Raw genomic sequence first — 23,509 nt, forward strand, 5'->3', positions numbered from 1 at the left:
TTATTTATAAAATGTGTTACCAGGAAGTAATACATTGAGAGTTACCTCTCGTTTTCAAGTATTTGCTGGGCACAGAGTTATGATAACAGATACATGGTTACAAAAACATAGTTACATGAAGTGAACAGGATTATACTTTATATACAAGACATTGCATGCACAGTTAAAGATAATATATGTTGTAGGCGTACAGACCAGATTAAAAAGTGAGACAGCTTTAGTTTGGAAAGAATTTAGACTGGTGGCGGCTGTGAGAGTCTGCGGTAGATTGTTCCAGCGTTTAAATGTCCCGTGACATCATCCGTTGCGGCTTCCTATCGGCCGGCATGACCAGGACCTTTAAAATTGCCAGAGATACCAGCAGCACCTACAGAGGTAAGTATCTCTGGAAGCAAGGGGTCCCCAGACCTGAAATCAATGCAATTCAGCTTCAGAGACCTCCTTGATAAAGTGCAACGTGCACGAAACGCGTAGGAGGTCTGTTATACCTCTATTTTTAATGGACCTAATAAAATAATATTTTTACATCTATTTTGGACCCACTCTCTTGGCTGTGCACTGTACTCTCTATTTTGCATATACCACTAAAACCTTGTATGCAGCTTCAGCGATCCCCTGCTTCAATCCTGTAATACTTCTTCTTTTTTTTTTTTAATATCAACATGAAACCTGGATTGCTGATTTAATTGACTTTGGTGCCGTTTTTTTACCTTAATTTGTTCTTCCTCTCATTGCAGTGAAGCTTCTTTCTGTTAAAAGTCTGATACTACAGAACATCACCACCGGTACCATTCGTACACATTGGACCACAGTGCGAGGAGCTACTGGGTACCGGCTCACCTGGTCGTCCACCGGTAAGTGAGACTTTTACTATTTCAGTTCCCCTGTTTTCTGTTTTCATAATAGTAATGTAGATCAGTGGCTTCCAACTGTCATCTACAATATGAAACCCCAATTTATTACCCTAGATATGATAGTATGTGGATACTAGTGTGGTGTCCGAAGTCCGCCTCCCCTGGGTATGACAGAGAATAAATCAGCCAGCAAGAAGCCATACTGGGGACAGACAGTGCAGAGTGACCCATAATCTGTACTTTATATATGCGGAACACAATAATCATATTCAGGGGCCCTCGGTATCAGAGACTGTATGTATGTCTTTATTTGTATTGTGCCATTAAGTACATAGCGGTTCACAGCAGTAGAACCCTGAATAACATGTAATACCACTCGTATAGAGAGAATTAAAGGACGTATCCTGCTGGGTGATTGTCCTATAGTGCCCCTTACTCAGTCGGTGCCGGCACAGCGTTGGAGCGCGTGTGGAGTGGTAGTTCCAGGTGGAGGCCTGTTACTTTGCAAAGAGTGTTGGTAACTGTGTGCTATGAAAGGGGACACTGCAGAGTAGTAGGGGTGATCTCCTGGATGTTGTTCCGCTTCTTACTCACTGCTTCAGACCCCCCTCGTAATGTAGTTTCCCTATTTCCCAGGTGATGTATTCTCCATGATTGTCCCGAGTACCCCTGCTTCTTGTTGCTCTGTTAGGCTGGTAAGCTCAGCTACTGCGCTGTGTTGCCAGGCCACTCCAGGGTAGTCCTACTTCCCTCTGGATCTCTGCTGCTCTCCTCTCTCCCACCATGTTCATATCTCTCTCTTGTGTTTCTTCCTGTCCCTCCTCCTATGACATCATCCTTTCCTAACACCCAATGATATTAGTCCTTTCCCAGGGGCACAGTCACTGGCCTGAACGCATGCGGATTGCTGAATCCGCGGATTGGATTCTTAAAATCCACCAGCCGATTGTATCCAATGGTGGTTTTGGATGAATCCGGGTGGATTGAAACTGTAACAATCCGTCGGTGGATTTTACACCGCGGAAAGGATTTTTCGAATGGCAAATTCAGGGGAACGGCATTGGACTGGTTCTCCCGTCTCTAGCTAAACTGATTAGAAAAGGTGTTTCTGAATGTTTCATTCCACTACAATGACTTCTTAATAATAATAATAATAGCATGTTCTTGTATAGCGCTGCTGCTTGTTCGCAGCGCTTTATAGAGACATTTTGCAGGCTCAGGTCCCTGCCCCGTGGAGCTTACAATCTATGTTTTGGTGCCTGAGCCACAAGCAGATAAGGTGATGTGCCCAAGGTCACAAGGAGCCGACACCGGGAATTGAACCAGGCTCCCCTGCTTCAAGCTCTCAGTGCCAGTCAGTGTCGTTACTCACGGAGCCACTCCCTCTTATTAAAGGATGCGTAACCTGTTGGTGCAGAAGGGATGTCTCGTTGTTGAAGGCCTCGGTGCAGCTTTATAATGGTTACCTGCTCTTTTATCATACAGAGGGATATGTGCAGAACATTAACCTGGGTGACACATACGCCCATTACCTGGTACAAGGACTGCAGGCCGGCACGGAGTACACAGTCACAGTTAATCCCATCTTTGTGGATGTAGAGGGCCCTGTAGTTTCTGCAAAAGCAACCACATGTAAGTATGAAGAAGTGTTTTCTTATGTCCCGTCAACGTTCTAGTAGCCGCATTGGAGACAACGTAGATTCAATGTAGGTTGGGATACCTCCACTGGACCTGCAGTACAGTTTGCCATAGATGCAGCTACATGGTTCTTCAGTAAACTTGAAGAACAAACCTATGAGACTGGGCTCCCTATAAACTCTCATTTGGGAAAAAACTCAACGGTTGGGCCACTGAAAGGTATTATCGACTCTTAAGTTGATATTCTAGCCTGCAACAATTGTCATTAAGATCTTATTACTATTGTAACTGTACATCATCAAACTCCAAAAGGAGCCTTTCCAAACGGCTGGGAATTATAGAAGCTTCTATGCCAGGGGTGGGCAACTCCAGTCCTCAAAGGCCACCCATGTCAGGTTTTTAGGATATCCCTGCTTCAGCACAGGTGGCTCAATTAGTGGCTCAATTAGTCTGAGCCACGTGTGCTGAAGCAAGGATATCCTAAAAACCTTACTTGTGGGTGGCCCTTGACGGATGGAGTTTGCCAGTCAATGACTGAGCCATTGATTGAGCCAACTGTGCTGAAGCTGGGACTAATTGAGCCACCTGGACTGGGACGGATTGAGCCACCTGTGATATCCTGAAAACCTGACCTGTTGGTGGCCCTTGAGGACTGGAGTCGCTTACCCCTGTTCTATGCTGTCAACTCCTGTGAAGACAATATACTTTTTCAGTGCGATATACATTTATACTGTTCCAACAATGTCATTGCTGCTTCTTTATTTTTGTGCCCAAATATTATTTTATGCAACATTCATTTTTCGTCATTCTTCGGAGTAGGACTTGGTGCCATTCTTTCTATGCTGGAGAACTCTGAGAATATCTCATTGTGTTTGCTATGAATCTAGGAATGGTAAAAACAATAACAAATCCCAACCACATTCTCCCAAAATTTTACCTACTAACAAATAACAGTATTATGGGATTACCTATCAACAATTGAAATAATATTAAAAATAGAGGTCTTTTCTATGTGGTTTTGTCTTATTGCACCTCTCATTTATATTGCTAAGTGGGACTGCATCCCTAATGGGATATTTATACATTTCCAAGTGAGACTTTTTTTGTTGTTATATTTACATCAAATTAACATAAGACTGTGCCTTCCTTACTTATTGTACTGTATCAATATACATGGTCATATTGTTGTTTGTCAAATTATTATTAATATATTGCTATTTCATACCTTCTAAATAGATAAATGGATATATTATTATTATTTATTACTAATAAGAAGACCATTAAGAGCCATATTTACTAAGCAGCATCTCTTAGTAAATACACTGTATGGCCCATTGCAGCCCACTCGTAAGCGGGCCCCACAGTGTTTCTCAGCATGGAAGGTATCTTGTAGAGTAGAGCAGAGGTGGCCAACTCCAGATCCCATGGGCCACCAACAGGTCAAGTTTTCAGGATATCCCTGCTTCAGCACAATCAGTGGCTCAGTCAGAATGAGCTTTGACGTTTTGCGTTTGACACACAGCAGTCAGATCTTTGGCGTCTCTCCCGCGTCACGTATACGAAGTCACGGCGTGGCCTGGTCACTTGCCGGCCTCGCTGAGTTCTAACGATGCCATATTCACATTATTTCAGTGGCTTCTAGCACAGTGCAAACTCTTAAAGCAACAGCAACATCTATCAGCACTGCGGTGATCTCCTGGAACGCAGTGCAAGGGGCGACCGGGTACAGGCTGGCATGGGGTCCCACTCCAGGTAAGCCATGTACGCTATATAAACGTATGCACATGTAAGTGATTCGGGGTGTTGTTTTACTTACAGCTGTAGCAAGACTAATTGTTTCCGGCGCAAACTCCAGTAACGCCACCGTTGCTACCCCGGATAAGTAACTCTGGGGGGTGGGGTTAGACCCTCTCCAGCGCCACCGCGGCAGACACTGTCTCTGGAACCGCTGCGTTTTACTTTTCCATCCGCGGCTCCGGACACTGTTAGGCTACGGCCCCAGTGTCAGCTGCTGCGCGCGCGCCTGGTGGTGGGGAGGCCATGATGTCACGCGGCTGGTTCGCCCTTATTTTGGCTGGAGCGCCGCCGTGACGTGACCCAGCGCTCCACCGCCACTAGAAGACAAAAATCTGGTCTTTACAAAATGTGGTGGCGCATCGCGATCTCTCCATGCGCGCGCACCATAGAGGGGCAGATCTTGTTCCCGTAGCGCATGCCGTAGCTCGCGCAGCAGCTAACACTGAGGCCATAGCCTTAGACTTGCTATATCTGTTCATCTTTTGTACACTGTGATAATTAAAGTTATAGCTGTAGAAAGCATTTAAAGTCTCACTTAGGGCCTCATGCAGAGAGCAGCGCTATTTAAAATTGGAGAGGGGAATAAAAAGTAGGTTTAATGAAGAGTTTTATTCTCCATATGCAGAAATGGGCGAAATCCGCTATTTTTAGCATTACTGCATGTGGAGAATTGTAAATGAGGAGATGCGCGCATTTTTTTTTTTTCCCTATAGCCGGCGAGCTCCTGCTTCTTGCCAACTTTAGTTGGCGGAGAAAATTGAAGAAAATCGCGCCAAAAACAGCCGCTAGATGGCGAGCGCGCCTTTCTGAATTCGGATATTTTTCAGACTGGCGAGATGTAGTTTCTCGCCAGCCGCGCGGCGAGATTTTCAAATAGAAAAAAAAAATGGCGCGTTTTTCCTACCTCTCCATTTTCAGCTGTTTTTTGCGCGATTTTCTCCGGAAAATGGCGAGATTTTAAATAGCGCTGCTCTCTGCATGAGGCCCTTAACATCGAAGCGTAATACAAAAGGGCAGTCCCATTTATCAGACAATAAAACCTTTAACAATTTGGTGCAATGGGCTTCCTTAGCCAGATTACCCTTTATGGCCATAGTAATCCCAAAGGGGCGCGGGGGGCATATTCTTTATATCTATTGTTGCCTGGAAATTGGTATTCAGTAATATGGGTGATATTCTACATTAAGAGATAATATACTAACCCTATATAGAACAGAATTCAACAAATGAATAAAACACGATATATGGCTTTTTTCGACAATTCCCTTATTCTTAAATGAAAATTTTTACATTGTTGCTTAAAATAAAAAGACATTTTTTTGTAGTGTCCTCTGAAATGTATGCGTATCAGATTCTCCTTGTTCCACACATTTTTGTCTGCCTGGTAAATAATAGCATTAAAATTACTTGGCAAACAAAGACAAAAATATAGTTGGCAATCTGCAAGCTGTTTTACCACAAAAGAGATTAACTAAAGATTGTAAAATTAACTTGAAGCATTTTGTAGCCAAGAAAACATTGAAAGTTCAAAAATTATTTGAAAATACTTAGATTTATTTTAAAGAGGCTCCTGTGACTTTACATTAATCCTATTAAACATGACATTGTCATTCGTTCACTTTGGCCCAAGATGCCACTGACCATATTAGCTGTCCCTGTAGAAGTATCTATCTTTCTCTTACGTACTCCTTGTTTTACAGAGTTCTTAGGGAAGGACCGTCCCCGTCAGCTGGCACTCAACAGCTCGATGACATCTTACCAACTGAAAAACCTCGCTCACGACACTGAATATGTCCTCTCCCTGTACGTGTTATTCGGTTCTGTGGTGGGACCAGGAATTTCCACCACAGCCAGGACGTGTAAGTATACAGAACCCTTTCCAAAGACATCTACTCATTCTACTGGGAGTAGATATCCCTTCTATGCATATACTGTAACTGTAATGACAAAGCAGGCAATTGGACGGATACGGTGATATATTTGCAATGAAATCACTAGAGAACTACTGTAAACCCGGTAAAGTCTGGAACTCTATGTCAATATTTAATTTGCTAATTTGAATAGAATTGTGAAAAAAACTAATTGTTTTCTTATTTTGCCCGCGGCGTTATCTATCTGTAGCTCTAAACCTGATTTGCTGCAAATTGCCTAAATAATGGAAAATGATCACCCTAATTAATCAAGTCTATTAACATCAATATTTTATTGTGATTTGATTTGAAAAATCACAATTTTTATTGCAAAATAGTGAAATATCCAAGTGTTATCAGAAGATACTTGTGAGGTTACAGAGCTCACGTATAACTACATCTATGAGGAATGTTCATGTTAGAGTATTATTAACACCATTCAGTGAAAAAAGGTCAAGAATATACCGTGTGACATAGCAATGACACTTTACAACACATATTACAATGACTGTCGCCTCTGATATAATGTTTCCTGTGTCATTGATTCTCTGTTAATTTCCTGCCCTATATATGAGGAAAAACTGGTCAATTAGTTGTAGACTATTTTACTGTTGGAGAAGCCATTAGTGGTTCCTAACTGATATACTGTATTTGCAAAAACTTCATGATATTCAGATTAGGCTTAAGTAAGCCAATATAAGAGGTATAAGAAAGAACAATGGCTGGATTCTTGTTTACAAGAAGAGAAGGGGGCGCTTTGAGACACTTTTACCTCACTCCCAATCTGACCAAAAATACAGGGTATACTAAAATCATTACTATTAAATGTCATATGATGTCATATCTGCTAAGGAACTGCCCACCCTCCATACAAGTTTATTATCAAATATGGCAAGTCTTCTGGAAAGATCATAGAATTCTTTATTAATCCAACCTAATGCCATAGCCTCTTATGGTTGCATCATCTCTAACCACAGTTGTCTATGGTCACTCAAATGTCACCTACAGGGCATCCCTACAGGGAACAGCACAGCAATCTCATTATAACTCCAAATCCTATTCTAATATAACTGAATTTACAGAAGATATTAATTAACTATTTGAATCATATCATATTATATCATATGTGAGATAATAAGTATAAACTAAAGAATCATTGCAAATCAGACCATATCATACTGTAACCGTAGAATCCTGTCTTTATACACCAGATTCAAACCTAAGACAATATAATCATATAACTGAACTGGAATTCATACACAGGATATATTAAAATCATTACTAGTAAATTAAAAAAAATGTATAATTCTGGATATATTTGGAGGTGGTTATATTGGTAGAAATGATATTGCATCTAGCTCATTTTGGACTTTTTCAATGGTATTACAGTAACATAAAGGGCTTATATTATGTTTAACATCAGCAAGTCATAATTTAGTACTCCGTTTGTCAAAGGAATATATTTGAGTAGTGACCAAAATATTTATCAGTGCAGCAACTACAGTTGATGGGGCTCAGAAAATAAAGGCAGAGCCCTTTTAATGTTCATTGAAAAGTGCAAACGCTCAGAATTGTTACCACGTCCATGTCACACGGGCTCCTCATGGCTGTTTGAGTCTTCTAATCATCTTACAGTGTGTCTCTACCCAACAATAAATGGTTCACCACCAACTTGTAATTCCAGCATGCAGTAAAATGGTGACACTGTGTTAGTTCATCAAGAAGTAAAATGCACATCAAAAATTATTCAATAACAGCAATAACATATTAGAGGTTACCGGGGGGCGTTCAGCGAGACAAGCAACCACCTGTCATGAATTAATATACAGTAGTTGGAAAGATCTCCAGGTACTCCAAGCTATATACAAAATAACGTTTATTTTACATAAAGAAAAAATAACGTTTTGGCCATAAAGACCTTCTTTGACCTGATGAATTTATTTATTTATAAAATGTTTTACCAGGAAGTAATACATTGAGAGTTTCCTCTTGTTTTCAAGTATGTCCTGGGACTTTATGGTCAAACTTTGTATTTTTTTTATGTAAAAGAAAAACTATGTTGTATTGAAAATATAGCTTGGAGTGCGTGGAGATCTTTCCAACTATTACATTGTATTAGTTGTACTACAGATTAATGGAAGCTCTCACTTTCACTGCGGATATTGTCATACCTTTGGCTGCTTTTGAATTTCTTTGGAGGGACCATCTTCATGACAAGGTATTAAGTTGGGTTTGCGCTGTGGGTGGCATTTCTTGTGTTCACACTGAAAAACAGATGAGGACTAAAGCGAATATTGCTATGTTCCACAGCACCTCTCGGGTATGTGTCTAACTTCAAGGTCACTGGGTACACAAGCACGTCTATCTCGCTCGCTTGGAGTTCCACTGCGGGAGCCACCGAATATAAAGTGTCCTGGAGCCCTGCAACATCTTCAGGTTTGTTTTTCGTGGTTCATTTACTTTACTAACTACTGGGGGGATATTCCATTTATAGGGCAGCACAATGGGGGTTTTGGGCTTCCATTCTGCTGTTACGTCATGTGTGACTGGGAAAAATATTCCATGTATAGCTACAAATAGACAGTGGTTCTGGTGTGTGGGTTTGGAATTGATAGAAAAATGTTTTCAATTATAAACTGGAAGCGATGATCTGTTACTCTCTTCCCAGTGGAATTTGCTGCTAGAGGTGAGATAATAGCAACTCCTTGTCTCAGTGCCGCTATGTGAATAATCAGGAGACTTGATGCGTGTTGGTAAAGATAAGATGATGTAGCCTTGCCTTCTGTTATGAATCCCAAGTTGCCGCTTCTGGAATTGATCCCTTACACACGGTGATAGAGATGAAATAATATAGCCGCACTGTATTCCTTTTGGGGTTAATACAATTATTTAAATTGAGACCTCTTTCCTGTGATAATACACCTGAAGGGATTTACGAGATCTTGCGTGTAACCATGAAGAACAATCATGATGCCCTATTAAAGAATGGAATCCGAGACTTACCTGGACTTAGAGTCAAGGACACATTTGACACACTTGAAAGTCTGCAGTTGGATCTGTTATAAAAATGCACAGTAAATTGCACTTGGAACCTTAATTTTTGTATCACAGCAACATTCACATAGTGATATTGTCTAGAAGAAAGATTGTTGCTTCTTATTTATTGATTAGGTACTATATATATATATCTATATATATATCTTCAAAATCTTGTTTGTGAGTGTCAGGAGACCATTTGAGTGGTCTGTCAGTCCGCCCGCCCTCCCATGGCTCTCATTGGCTGGTGCCTCGCCTCCCCCCCATGGCCCGCCCCCTCCCCCCCCCCGGCTCTCATTGGCCGGTCTACTTGAAGCCACTATTCCACTCACACCGCTTCAGACTCTCACCAGTGTGGACTGCTCACACCCCAGAGCTTCCTCATACTGTGAGATTTGGGAGACTACCCTGTGTTCACACCGCTTCAGAATCTCACCACAGAGCTTCCTCATACTGTGAGATTTGGGAGCCTACCCTGTGGATTACATCCATAACACACACACACACAGACACACCCACACACCCACACACACGCCCGCTCAACCCTAGAGACGCTGACGAGACGCTCACCAGGACACCAAAAGTAAGTACAACACCCCACCCTCTCTCACCCCTGTGGACTTGCCCCCCCCCCACCTCTAGCACCCCTCTGGCCCTCCTCAACGGCTAGCCGCCCTTGATTTGTTTTCTGCTTTCGGCCATTGTAACATGAAGAATGTCCATACTCTCTGCTCAAGTCCACAGTGACTTCTCCTCTCTTGTTTTCAGACACTCCTAAAAGTCAATACCTGGCTCCCAGTATCCGGTCTCATCACATTACTAATTTGCAGCCAAACACCAAATACAGTGTCAATGTTCAAGCCATCTATGTTAACTCCGAAGGCCCAACAGCCACGCTTATTCAAAACACAGGTAAGCACCAGTTATAGACACAGTAATGAGGGATGGTGTGTAGCTGGTATAGTGTTCAAAATGCTTTGAAGGAGTGGTGTGATATGTCCAATGTCATTGGCCTCAATGATGTAGAAAAAATGCATAACATATTTCCAAGAATTTAATAAATTAAGTTAGAAATCAAATGTGACCTGTAATTGGCGCCAAAGTTTTTTTGGGGTTACATTTCTCAATAAGTGCAATGGTTTCCATTGGATACAGAAGTACTTCCACATATCAACATGCTTGTATTCTCCTTGCAGGTATTACACCAAGTGTTGAAGTATGCATAGAGGGTCACATAGAGGAGCACGCTTACGCTGTTATCTTAAAAAGACACGTCTGTTGCTTGGAGGTCACAGCTGCTAACCGCTAGGAATTAATGGCAGGCAACATAAATACATATTCTAGAATGAGCCATTTCAGTTTGTGGCAGGGAGCACATGTTTATGTTTTATCCTGCAGACTCGAACCCTATTCAGGTGCTTCCTGTAAGAGACCTGCAGATCATCGACACTGGAGTTAATAAACTAAAGCTATCCTGGAAGAAAACACCTGGGATAACCCACTACAAGATATCATGGACTCCATTTGACGGTATGTTCCTGTTGATTGCAATGCTCAGTTTGTGGGGTCGCACACTTACCTGCATCCACAGGGACTGTACAGAGCATTAGATATAGGCAGTGGCAAAACTACTGTCCCGATCCGTGGGCACGTCCCGGGGGCTCCATCTAGGGGGCCTAACCTGTTAAGGGGGGTTGAGGACTGGAGTTGAGCACCCCTGTGTTAGAGGTTAACAGCATCTTAGACTTGGCAGAATTAATGGACTACAACAAAATGACCCGCCGCTCAACCGAAATATACTGTATATGTTCATTGTTTTCTCTTTTTATATGCATACGATTTGGTATATCTTCAATTGATTAAAGGAAGATTTTAATACGTCTAGGTTCTATACCTTGGAGTGTGGGAACCATTATTAAAGTGGGCGGTTCCATTTAATCCGTGACTTAGTATTTTAGGTCCTATTTCTGTGGCGAGCTACAAAGACAATAGATCGTTGAACACTATTATGTTATAAGCTTAGGTTGGAGTGCAATAGAATGTGGGTGCTTTGTGTGGATCCATTTCTGGGATCAACTTGTCTTTAGATTGGCACAAAGAGAAAAGAAAACTTCACCAGTTATAGGCATAATCAGGGCTACCAACAGGGTAGGGAGCGCTGGGACAACTGTCCCAAGCCTGGCGGGATGAGCAGAAAGAGATGAGCCCATACATTGCCATATTTTGTATCCTCTATCAGTAGTCCTTGATGGGAGCCCAAAACAAGTAAGTGTGAGCTGGCGAACTCACCTGTCCAGTATTAAATGCATAGATGTAGACCTTCAATTGTCTGAAACATAAGGCCCAATCCAAAAACAATCTAATATAAATCTTGCTGATAAATGGAGAAGGGAAGTTAAAAAAGGAAAAATAAATGAAATGACAAGTTCAAATGGTAAATATTTTATGGTTTTACATTATTAATTGTGAAATATCTTTTGCCGAAACTAAAAAAAAAAAAAAAAATCTCCACAAGCATTATTGCAACAGGATTGTAAACTTTTTGTTATTTTTAGGAGGTCTTAGAAACTCTAAGATTGTTCCTGCGGACGCTTCATTTTTCGCGATTACTGATCTGAAAGAAAGTGCCACTTACAATATCTACGTGTCGTCGATCGTTGGAAACCGCGAGGGAAGTCCTGTGCTCCTTACAGCAAAAACGTGTGAGTTGATGAGAGAGAGGTTATTCTACATGCGTATGAGATAAAATCAAGTAAAATCTGGGTGTAATCAAGTAATGGTCTAACTAACGTTGATCTAATTAACATAAGTGACAACTATTCCCGTTGTACAGTGGATTTACCAAAAGTGGAGATGTTTGAAATCAAGGAGACTACAGCGGACAGCGCTTTGCTGAGTTGGTCCGGTGTAACTGGGGCATCTTCGTATCTCTTGTCATGGAGGCTGGTTTCAGGTGAGACATGGCTCTGTAATGTTTGACAACCAATGCAGGCATCTCTCATATATATTCCTACACCGTCTTAAAGTTACCACTTCCTTGATGAAGGAGCTTCGTGGAATGGACGCCAACTGTAAGATTGGAATGGAAAAGGTCATGTAATGTCTTTTGCCAGGGTTGCGCAATCTTTTCACCCTGCGTGCCCCCCCCCCCCATCTGCACTCCACCTCCCAACTTGCGCACCCTATGCCGGGTCATGTGATGTCATGTTGCCATGGCAATGCGTCGCCAGAGACAAGGTAAGTGAGGTTGCCGAGGCCTCATGTGATCCCCGGTATTTAATTTAAATGCCTTGGGGAAGAGCACAGGGGCCTCTACAACCACCCCCCACCAGAAAAATCTTGCACCCCCTAGTTTGCGCACCCCTGTCTTAAGCAACTGAGATGGGAAAATGCTTTACCAGGTTTAGTAGATAACTACATGAAGCGGCATGTTTACTAAGTGATGCTACTCCACATGACACTATCCAGCACTGTAAGACACCTTACTGCCCATTTAATTGAATGGGCTGTAATGCGTGTTCTGGCACCAGAAGGCATCTCGCAGAATAGCACAGCTCAGTAAATATGGCCCGAAGTTCATTCATGATTCTGGTTCTGGGCTTAATTCGGAATGACAAACGTGAACATAGCAACATTTCTTCTGATGCTTTTGTATTGGCTTTGACAATTGTCCTAGCTAGTTGTGCAGGTGAGCATACATACTTACAGGGAAAGACATGTTTGAGTAATGATGAAAATGACTGCGGAGAAAGGTTGTGTAATGACACTTCGTATGTCCACTTTTCACCAGATCCTGATTTCTCCATGGAGCAGTTAGCTGCAACATTCAGGTCCTTCCGACTCACTGGACTGACGAATGGAAAGACCTATGTTTTTGCAATAAGGCCCCTCTTTGGAGAGATGGAGGGACCTGAGAAAGTCATTACCCAGTCCATATGTGAGTATATTAGCCCTGACTTAATCATTTGTCTTTTTTCGTATGTATTTCGACAAGTGTGGTTCCTTAATTTGTTTAGCCACATACAGTAGTTCCGTTCTGTCTGTATAATAATTCAAAACAAAGCAAAGACCTTCCTATAGCACCAAATCCGAAATCGATTTAACCCAGCATACAGTAGATTACATGATCACTCTGTTTTAAGCGACCTTTAAGATAGACACATATAGTACTGTATTGACAGTGATAGACTGTGTAACTGTGGATATTAGTCCTACATCAATGTATGTGAATGAAAATAAATATATTCCTTGTTTGTTGTATACATGCCTTGATATAGCTATTGTGACGGTGAGGGGGTACCCAGGTCAAAAAATAAAGGTATTATGCCTGGCTGGGTGCTCCTGAGCCAGATGGGGAGTTGTAGAGTGTCAGCTCTGCAACCCAACAAGGGTGGTAATACTGCAAATGTATTAAAAATGCCTGTATCTCTCCCCCCCAGGGATAAGGGGGCGAGAGTAATGCTATGTATCAGCTGTATAAGGCGTGTACCAGGGTTCCCCTGAGTCATAGTGGGTAAATGCAAAGTGTCAGCTCTGCAGCCCACTGCTGGCTGCAAGCCTGTAAATGTGTCAGAATTGTCTGTGTGTCTCCCACCAGGGATAAGGTGGCGAGAATCATATCATGTTTTAAATGTATGGGTTATTGTAACAATGTTTTCTGCATAAGGGGAAAAGAAACTGTTTTTTGACAATCCCCAGGTTTATATTTTTATTACAGTAAGGTTCAGAGGAAGTCATTTAGTATGGATACAAATCCATTTGCATAGGGAGCTACTCCGCCTCTGGGCTTCAAAGGACCAGCTTCAAACGTCCAGGATATGAAGGTGTTAACCATTGGTTAGCAAGGATATGGACATGTTAAATCCTTTGTTAGCAAGAAGGGGTGAAGGAGACTGGGTGGCACCCGGTAAGAGGAGCAGGGTCCCATCTGATAAGTGTTAAGTGGGGAGGTGGAGAGGTAAACAGATTTCCCTGACATATGTCCAGCTGTCAGGGAAAAGGGAGACAAGATGGCGCCAGGTAAGGGAGGAGTGGTCTGGTATGCTAAGCGGGGAAGGGCCAGGTTTGCACATGCTCTCAGCATACTAAGAAGCTCCCTCTGCCAGGCTGCGCACGACTGGCAAAACCTGGCTATAGGTGGGATGATTGTTTCCCATGCTGCGATTGGCTGCACAGTATACATAGGCATTTGGTGTTTTTAAAAGTCTGTGCAGCCAATCAGGAGGTAGATTCAAATTCCATCTAAGAGTTCCATCATGTAACAGATTCACCTAAGGATTCCTGCAAGAAACATCTAAGCTTCCAGATTTTAAAAGTTTCATCAAGATAGAAGCAGCTCCAGCGGAGTACACAGCAGCGGCAAGTTGCACTGCTGACCAAGGACTGTTTCAGGCTCTTTTTGCGAGCGACTCCCGCTACTGGGAAATTGCTCCTAGATACTTTGTTTTGCAACATTTTGTTTTGGGAACCGTTTATTTCGTTTGACCCCATTCCAGTAAGGGTATTTTCGTGTTATTTTGTAGATCAAGGTGGGTGTGTTTCGCGTGTAAATAAGTACTGAGAAACAAGGAAAGAATCCCACAAGATGCACTCACTGGGGGTAGAGCTCAAAATAAATCAATTTTATGATAACAAGAAAAACAATCTAATTAAAACCTGGTATCTGAGCGCATGTTAGGCACAGCGGAGTATGGAATGCTTAACGTAAGTCTATGCCTGGGTATAAACACTATATGAGTGATCCAGGATAAGGACTAATGGCTAGTTCATAGCCTGGTGGTGTTAATGATAATATAGAAGGTGACCAGTTGGTAATATATAACTTCAACAATAGTCACAGTAACATAAGGTCATATATGGGGTAAATGTACCAGGCACAATGTTTATGTACTGCTGTCCCTAATTACCCTGCAGTGTTGGTGTACAAATAGTACCAAGTGTCTGCTCATAGAAGGGTGTTCTGCTCTGCTGCATGTGGGTATAGCCGGGCTAAACGATTGTCCCAGTTGGTCATGAATGTTTAAACAAACAGTAATAGTCGTTTAGCGACCTTTCAAAGTCAGAGGTAGTGAGTTAATTACTCCCCATAACTCAGGGTGCATAACAAATAGTGCCAAGGGTTAAACAACTGTCCCATTTGACCATGAATATTGATATTGATATTCACTACCTCTCACCATACGTTTGATCAGTTTCACTGTGAATATATATATATATATATATATCTTTATATACTATATTAGTGAAAGCACTGTATGCCTGCCTGCCTGCCTGCCTGCCTGGATGTCCGGTGTCCCTAGGGGAAATCTCATTGGTCCCTTGGCCCGCCCCTCATTGGCCTGAGGCGGAGTGACTGGCCAAAGGACACACACACACACACAGGGACACACACACACACAGGGACACACACACACACAGGGACACACACACACACACACACACACACAGGGACACACACACAGGGACACACAAACACACACACACACAGTAGGGGGGGTTGTACATTAGCAGCATGTATAACCCGGGGGGTGGGGCTCACATACCCGCCGGTCCCGGAGCCTCCGCCTCTTCCTCCCCGAACATCAGCCTCCACACCCGCGCGCACCTCCTCCTCTCCTCGTGTCTCCCTGTTTCCCGCGCTTTCAGCCCCCCCCCCCTCCCCGCTACAGTCAGCGGGGGAGCGAGTGCCCGGGACACAGCGGGGGAGCGGCCACAACACGCTGCCTCCCGCCTCAGATCCACGTGGGAGCTTCCGGACGGGTGAGTGAGCGGCCTTCACCCACCCCTCACCTCCCCTCACCAACCCCTCACCTCCCCTCACCAACCCCTCACCCCCCTTCACCTCCCCTCCACCCCCTCCCCCCCCCGGCGCCGCTACAGTCAGCGGGGGAGCGAGCGCCCGGGACACAGCGGGGGAGCGGCCACAACAAGCTGCCTCCCGCCTCAGATCCACGTGGGAGCTTCCGGACGGCTGAGGGAGCGGCCGGACGGCTGAGGGAGCTGCTGGACGGGTGAGTGAGCGGCCGGACGGGTGAGGGAGCGGCCTTCACCTCCCCTCACCCCCCTTCACCTCCCCTCACCCACCCCTCCCCTCACCCACCCCTCACCTCCCTCCACCCCCCCTTCACCTCCCCTCCACCCCCCCCTTCACCTCCCCTTCACCCCCCTCCACCTCCCCTTCACCTCCCTCCACCTCCCCTTCACCTCTCCTCCACCCCCCACCCTTCACCTCCCCTCCACCCCCCCCCTTCACCTCCCCTCCACCCACCCCCTTCACCTCCCCTCCACCCCACCCCTTCACCTCCCCTCCACACCCCCCTTCACCTCCCCTACACCCCCCCTTCACCTCCCCTACACCCCCCACCCCCTTCACCTCCCCTCCACCTCCCCCCCTTCGCACCACCTCCCCCCCCCTTCCCACCACTTCCCCCCTCCTCCCCACCACCTCCCCCCTCCTCCCCCCTTCCCACCACCTCCCCCCCCTTCCCACCACCTCCCCCCCTTCCCACCACCTCCCCCCCTTCCCCCCTACTCCCCACCATCTCCCCCCCTTCCCCCCTCCTCCCCATCACCTCCCCCCCTTCCCCCCTCCTCCCCCTCCTCCCCCCTCCTCCTCCCCTCCCCCCCCCTCCCCCCTCCCCCCTTCTTCCCCCCTCCCCCCTTCTTCCCCCCTCCCCCCTCTTCCCCCCCCCCTTCCCCCCTCTCCCCCTCCTCCCCCCTCTCCCCCTCCTCCCCCTCTCCCCCTCCTCCCCCCCTCCTCCCCCCTCTCCCCCTTCCCTCCCCCCTCTCCCCCTCCTCCCTCCCTCCTCCCCCCCTCATTCTCCCCCCCTCCCCCCCTCCTCCCCCCCCCTTCCCCCTCTCCCCCTCTCCCCCTCCTCCCCTCCTCCCCCCCTCCCCCCCTCCTCCCCTCCTCCCCCCTCCTCCCCCCCTCCTCCCCCCCTCCCCCCCTCCCTCCTCCCCCCCTCCCCCCCTCCCTCCTCCCCCCCTCCCCCCCTCCCTCCTCCCCCCTCCCCCTCTCCCCCCCTCCAAACCCCCTCCCCCCTCTTCCCCTCCTCCCCCCTCCTCCCCCCCTCCTCCTCCCTCCTCCCCCCCTCCCCCCTCCCTCCTCCCCCCCTCCCCCCTCTCCCCCCCCTCCTCCCCCCCTCTCCCCTCTTCCCCTCTCCTCCCCCCTTCCCCCCTCCTCCCACCACCCCCCCCCTTCCCCCCTCCTCCCCCTCCTCCCCCCCTTCCCACCACCTCCACCCCCCCTTCCCACCACCTCCCCCCTCCACCCCCCCTTCCCACCACCTCCTCCCCTCCCTCCCCCCCTCCCCCTCCCCCCCTTCCCCCCCTCCCCCCTTCCCCTCCCTCCCCCCCTTCCCCTCCCCCCCCTTCCCCTCCCCCTTCCCCCCTCCTCCCCCCCCTTCCCACCTCCTCACCTCCTCCCCCCCCCCTTCTCACCTCCTCCCCCCCTTCCCACCTCCTCCCCCCCTTCCCACCGCCTCCCCCCCCCTTCCCACCTCATTGGTCCCTTGGCCCGCCCCCGCACACCTCTCATTGGCCTGAGGCGGAGTGATGGGCCAAAGGACACACAGGGACACAAACACACACACACACACACACACACAGGGACACACACACACACACGTAGACACACACACACACACACACGTAGACACACACACACACGTAGACACACACACACACGTAGACACACACACACACGTATACACACACACGTATACACACACGTATACACACACACACGTATACACACACACACACGTATACACAAACACACACACGTATACACAAACACACACGTAGACACACACACAAATAGACACACACACACGTAGACACACACACACACACACACACACACGTAGACACACACATAGACACACACACGTACACACACACACGTAGACACACACACACGTACACACACGTACACACACACGCACGTAGACACACACATGTACACGTAGACACACACACACATGTACACGTAGACACGTACACACACACACATGGACACGTATACTCACACACATGTACACGTACACACACACATGGAGACATACACTCACACACGTACACACACACGTATACACACACAGGTATACATACACATAATGTACTGTATACACACACACATGTATACACACACACATGTATACACACACACATGTATACACACACACGTATACACAAACACGTATACACACACACACACGTGCATACACACACACACGTGCATACACACACACACGTGTATACACACACACATGTGTATACACACACATGTGTATACACACACACGTGTATACACACATACGTGTATACACACACACATGTGTATACACACACACATGTGTATACACACACACATGTGTATACACACACATGTATACACACACATGTATACACACACATGTATACACACACACGTATACACACACACGTGTATACACACACACATGTGTATACACACATGTATACACACACGTGTATACACACACATGTGTATACACACGTGTATACACACACAAACATGTTGTATACACACAATATATACATACACACAATGTATACATACACACATGTATTGTTTGTGGAGGTACCCGGGCGCTATCTCTGTATGGCTTATTTGATGTGCGGAAGTAAAAAAGGTGTGGTGTAATACTGCCTGTGAGTAGTTTTCAAGTGGTGTCCTCTTGTGACTCGGAACCCCAGCAGGATCTATCCGGGACCCTTGTAGGCAGTGAATACAAAAAGGATGGGGGAGCACAATAGTTGGAAACAGGCAGTGTTGTAGAACTAGTAATTGCTTTTAAAATAAAGTAATTATATCCTGAGCGAGTGTGGTAGCTCAGGTGTCTAATGTCTAATTTGAATGATATACACACATTGGTTCGTATGTATTGGTGAAAGGGTAGAATAAAAGTATATATAACTTACACGGCCTTGTGTAAGCCCAATCACATCAAGGTTTCTTTTGGAATCCCGTGTGCTTCTGGTGAGGCTTTTCTTCTTGCGGTGTGGGTTCTTCTTCTTGATGTATAAGCTGCTTGCTTCGTTGGTTCAGAGTGCCGCTCCAGGAGGATTTCCTCTCGTATAAACAGAAAGGAGGATAGGGTTAACACATATACATATATACGTCAATGTGGGGGAGGGGATGGTGTGTTTATGGACCACCATAAAAATATATATAGATTATACTCCGGCACTCACACGGGCTGGTGTGAGTGTACTCTTATCTTGGTATCTTGTTTTACTTATGGGTGTTACCCAATTAGTATCAGGTGATGAGAGAGAGGGGTACAATGGTATATATGGTAAATATAACACAATACTCACACGGGCCAGTGTGAGTACACACTTCTAGCGGTATCTTTGTTCTTCTTTTCCTGATGTAGCTAATGGTGAAGATGGGGTATAAAGCATATAAAAGACACTAGGGTCTGGAGGGTACAAACTAACTTTAATAAGAAATAAAAACAAAAAGAAACCAAACGTTTCTTGGGGAAGTAAAAGCAAGGGGGGACAATATGGTGTATAGTAGTAGGGGGTCTCGCCTTCCGCGTCCGGATGGGGAGCTGCAACTACACCTCTGTCTCCTCTATGATGTGCTATTAAAATGTTCCAGGTAAAAGAGCAACGCGTTTCGTCCAAGTACTGGACTTCCTCAGGCTCTTTTACCTGGAACATTTTAATAGCACATCATAGAGGAGACAGAGGTGTAGTTGCAGCTCCCCATCCGGACACGGAAGGCGAGACCCCCTACTACTATACACCATACTGTCCCCCCTTGCTTTTACTTCCCCAAGAAACGTTTGGTTTCTTTTTGTTTTTATTTCTTTATTAAAGTTAGTTTGTACCCTCCAGACCCTAGTGTCTTTTATATGCTTTATACCCCATCTTCACCATTAGCTACATCAGGAAAAGAAGAACAAAGATACCGCTAGAAGTGTGTACTCACACTGGCCCGTGTGAGTATTGTGTTATATTTACCATATATACCATTGTACCCCTCTCTCTCATCACCTGATACTAATTGGGTAACACCCATAAGTAAAACAAGATACCAAGATAAGAGTACACTCACACCAGCCCGTGTGAGTGCCGGAGTATAATCTATATATATTTTTATGGTGGTCCATAAACACACCATCCCCTCCCCCACATTGACGTATATATGTATATGTGTTAACCCTATCCTCCTTTCTGTTTATACGAGAGGAAATCCTCCTGGAGCGGCACTCTGAACCAACGAAGCAAGCAGCTTATACATCAAGAAGAAGAACCCACACCGCAAGAAGAAAAGCCTCACCAGAAGCACACGGGATTCCAAAAGAAACCTTGATGTGATTGGGCTTACACAAGGCCGTGTAAGTTATATATACTTTTATTCTACCCTTTCACCAATACATACGAACCAATGTGTGTATATCATTCAAATTAGACATTAGACACCTGAGCTACCACACTCGCTCAGGATATAATTACTGTACTTTATTTTAAAAGCAATTACTAGTTCTACAACACTGCCTGTTTCCAACTATTGTGCTCCCCCATCCTTTTTGTATTCACATACACACATGTATACATACACACACATGTATACACACACACACATGTATACACACACATGTATACACACACACGTACACATACACACACACATGTATACACACACACACACATACAATGTATACACACAAACATGTATACACACACACACTATCCCCAGCACCACCACATCAGCACACCGGTATCCCATGCCCCCCCAGCACACTGGCATTCTCGGCTCCCCGCCATTCCCAGCCCCCATCAACACCATCAGCACCCACACATCGGCACCTTTGCACCTCCCCCATCGGCACACCCACATCCGCACCCCCACATCAGCACCAAACCCTCCCAAATCAGCACACCGATACAATCACCATCAGTACAGCCACAGCTGCACTACCACCGCACATGGGCCGCGTTGACCACTCCCCACCCAAATGCCACACCCACACCACAAACATCCCGGGCAACGCCGGGGCTCTCAGCTAGTATATATATATGATGAAGAACAGCAGGTGCGCAAATTTCATCAGGACATGGAAGAAAATGAAGACACCCAATAGTGCAATATTGTCTGGTTCAACAAATAGAGTATTGATGAAGACCCTATAGATTTTTCACTCACATATTAGTCGTGATGATCAGGCAGTGTGGTTATTATTATAAATTACCAACTTTTCTCCAAACAGGTACTCCGTGTTTACACAGGTATTATCCCATAGGAAGGGAGGGAAAATCCCCATATAGAAAAGAAAAAGTAAAAATAGTATAATATTGCTTTTATTTAAAAAAACATAAAGTAATGCACTTACATAAGTGACTTTGTGGTGAGCATTTAGACCACCCTGGGTCAATTTGGACGAACAGCACTTTACACAGCAACAGCTTCTGCTTCACGGCCGATACAGCATCCGCTGGCCTAGATAATGCAGTCCTCCATTTTCAATGTCCGCAACAAAGTGTCCTTCAGCAGTGCAAGACTCCGCCCTACGCGCGTTTCAACATATTAGTCTTCCTCAGGGTCTCCATGCTGTATCGGCCGTGAAGCAGAAGCTGTGGTCTCCACAAAGTCACTTATGTAAGTGCATTACTTTATGTTTTTTAAAATAAAAGCAATATTATACTATTTTTGCTTTTTCTTTTCTATATGGGGATTTTCCCTCCCTTCCTATGGGATAATACCTGTGTAAACACGGAGTACCTGTTTGGAGAAAAGTTGGTAACTTATAATAACCACACTGCCTGATCATCACGACTAATATGTGAGTGAAAAATCTATAGGGTCTTCATCAATACTCCATTTGTTGAACCAGACAATATTGCACTATTGGGTGTTTTCATTTTCTTCCATGTCCTGATGAAATTTGCGCACTTGCTGATCTTCATCGTTTGCTGTTTGGATTGGGATTGAGTCCTGTTTCAGGAGCTGCACTTTCTAAGGATAGTATATTCTTTATTTGTTTGTATTTTGTTAAAGTAGTGTTATTTACGCTTAATTTTTTCTGTTAACTATATATATATATATATATATATATATATATATATATATATATATATATATATATATATATATATATATATATATATATATATATTGGAGTGCCAGTGATTCTTTATCATATATATATATATATATATATTTATATCATACAATACCGTTTTTTACGCGAAATCACTCAGGTAAGTAGGTGAACAGGTTTTGTATTGATAACATAAAATGACCCATGTCTAGCTGCGCCACTGAGCAGCCACCCAGGCAGTAAGTTACTCACACCCAGGCAGTAAGTTACTCACACCCAGGCAGTAAGTTACTCACACCCAGGCAGTAAGTTACTCACACCCAGGCAGTAAGTTACTCACACCCAGGCAGTAAGTTACTCACACCCAGGCAGTAAGTTACTCACACCCAGGCAGTAAGTTACTCACACCCAGGCAGTAAGTTACTCACACCCAGGCAGTAAGTTACTCACACCAAGGCAAACTCAAGAACACAATGGCTTGGACCTGAGGTTGCACTCGTATTTATGCTCTTCCAAAAACTCATTGTAGAAATTGGATTTCTAACGTATATGCATTTGAATTCGATTGAGAATGTCCAGTAATAGTAAAAAGTAAAAAAAAGTGTATTGTAAAAGTGTATTGTAACAGTGTATTGTAACAGTGTATTGTAACAGTGTATTGTAACAGTGTATTGTAACAGTGTATTGTAACAGTGTATTGTAACAGTGTATTGTAACAGTGTATTGTAACAGTGTGTTGTAACAGTGTATTGTAACTGTGTATTGTAACTGTGTATTGTAACTGTGTATTGTTGAGACTGAGCCGGCCATGTCCCGGTTGAAGGGAACCGGCTAATTTGCAGTGAATGCAAATCTTGGCGCATAATGCGCCCATCTCTAGTACAGTACGTACCTGTGACGTTATGTAAAAACATTTGGTTAAAATTTGGTTTGGAAGAGTGCATTGCGTATATAAAAATCCACGTGTCCCTTAGACTCAGTTATACTATATGTTGGTGTCATTATTCATGGTATTACATTACATGCACGTTTTCTTATTCTTTGCATGGTGTGTGCGTCATTGTAAGGGATGTGCGCAGAGGGTAAAACACCAGAGATGTTTTTAGTCAAAATAAAGGTAGGCTTTATTATCCAGCAGCTTTAAACAGAAAACAAAATGAGAGCAGAAAATAACAACCAGGCCTAGCCCCATGTAGGG

At 44.8% G+C, this 23,509-nt stretch overlaps 1 protein-coding gene across 1 annotated transcript in view; it reads left to right on the forward strand.

Moving 5' to 3' along the window:
* Nucleotides 1–23,509, forward strand: part of LOC142494625 (uncharacterized) — a 439,963-nt gene that overhangs the window by 81,586 nt on the left and 334,868 nt on the right. The window contains exons 11-20 of the mRNA XM_075599056.1: nucleotides 738–854; nucleotides 2,340–2,486; nucleotides 4,125–4,244; nucleotides 5,990–6,148; nucleotides 8,510–8,635; nucleotides 10,004–10,147; nucleotides 10,634–10,765; nucleotides 11,791–11,937; nucleotides 12,069–12,188; nucleotides 13,026–13,172. Coding sequence (XP_075455171.1) covers nucleotides 738–854; nucleotides 2,340–2,486; nucleotides 4,125–4,244; nucleotides 5,990–6,148; nucleotides 8,510–8,635; nucleotides 10,004–10,147; nucleotides 10,634–10,765; nucleotides 11,791–11,937; nucleotides 12,069–12,188; nucleotides 13,026–13,172 — 1,359 coding nt within the window. The remainder of the gene's footprint in view (nucleotides 1–737; nucleotides 855–2,339; nucleotides 2,487–4,124; nucleotides 4,245–5,989; nucleotides 6,149–8,509; nucleotides 8,636–10,003; nucleotides 10,148–10,633; nucleotides 10,766–11,790; nucleotides 11,938–12,068; nucleotides 12,189–13,025; nucleotides 13,173–23,509) is intronic.

The sequence above is a fragment of the Ascaphus truei genome, chromosome 5, assembly GCF_040206685.1.
Source record: "Ascaphus truei isolate aAscTru1 chromosome 5, aAscTru1.hap1, whole genome shotgun sequence".
Taxonomy (NCBI): Eukaryota; Metazoa; Chordata; class Amphibia; order Anura; family Ascaphidae; genus Ascaphus; species Ascaphus truei.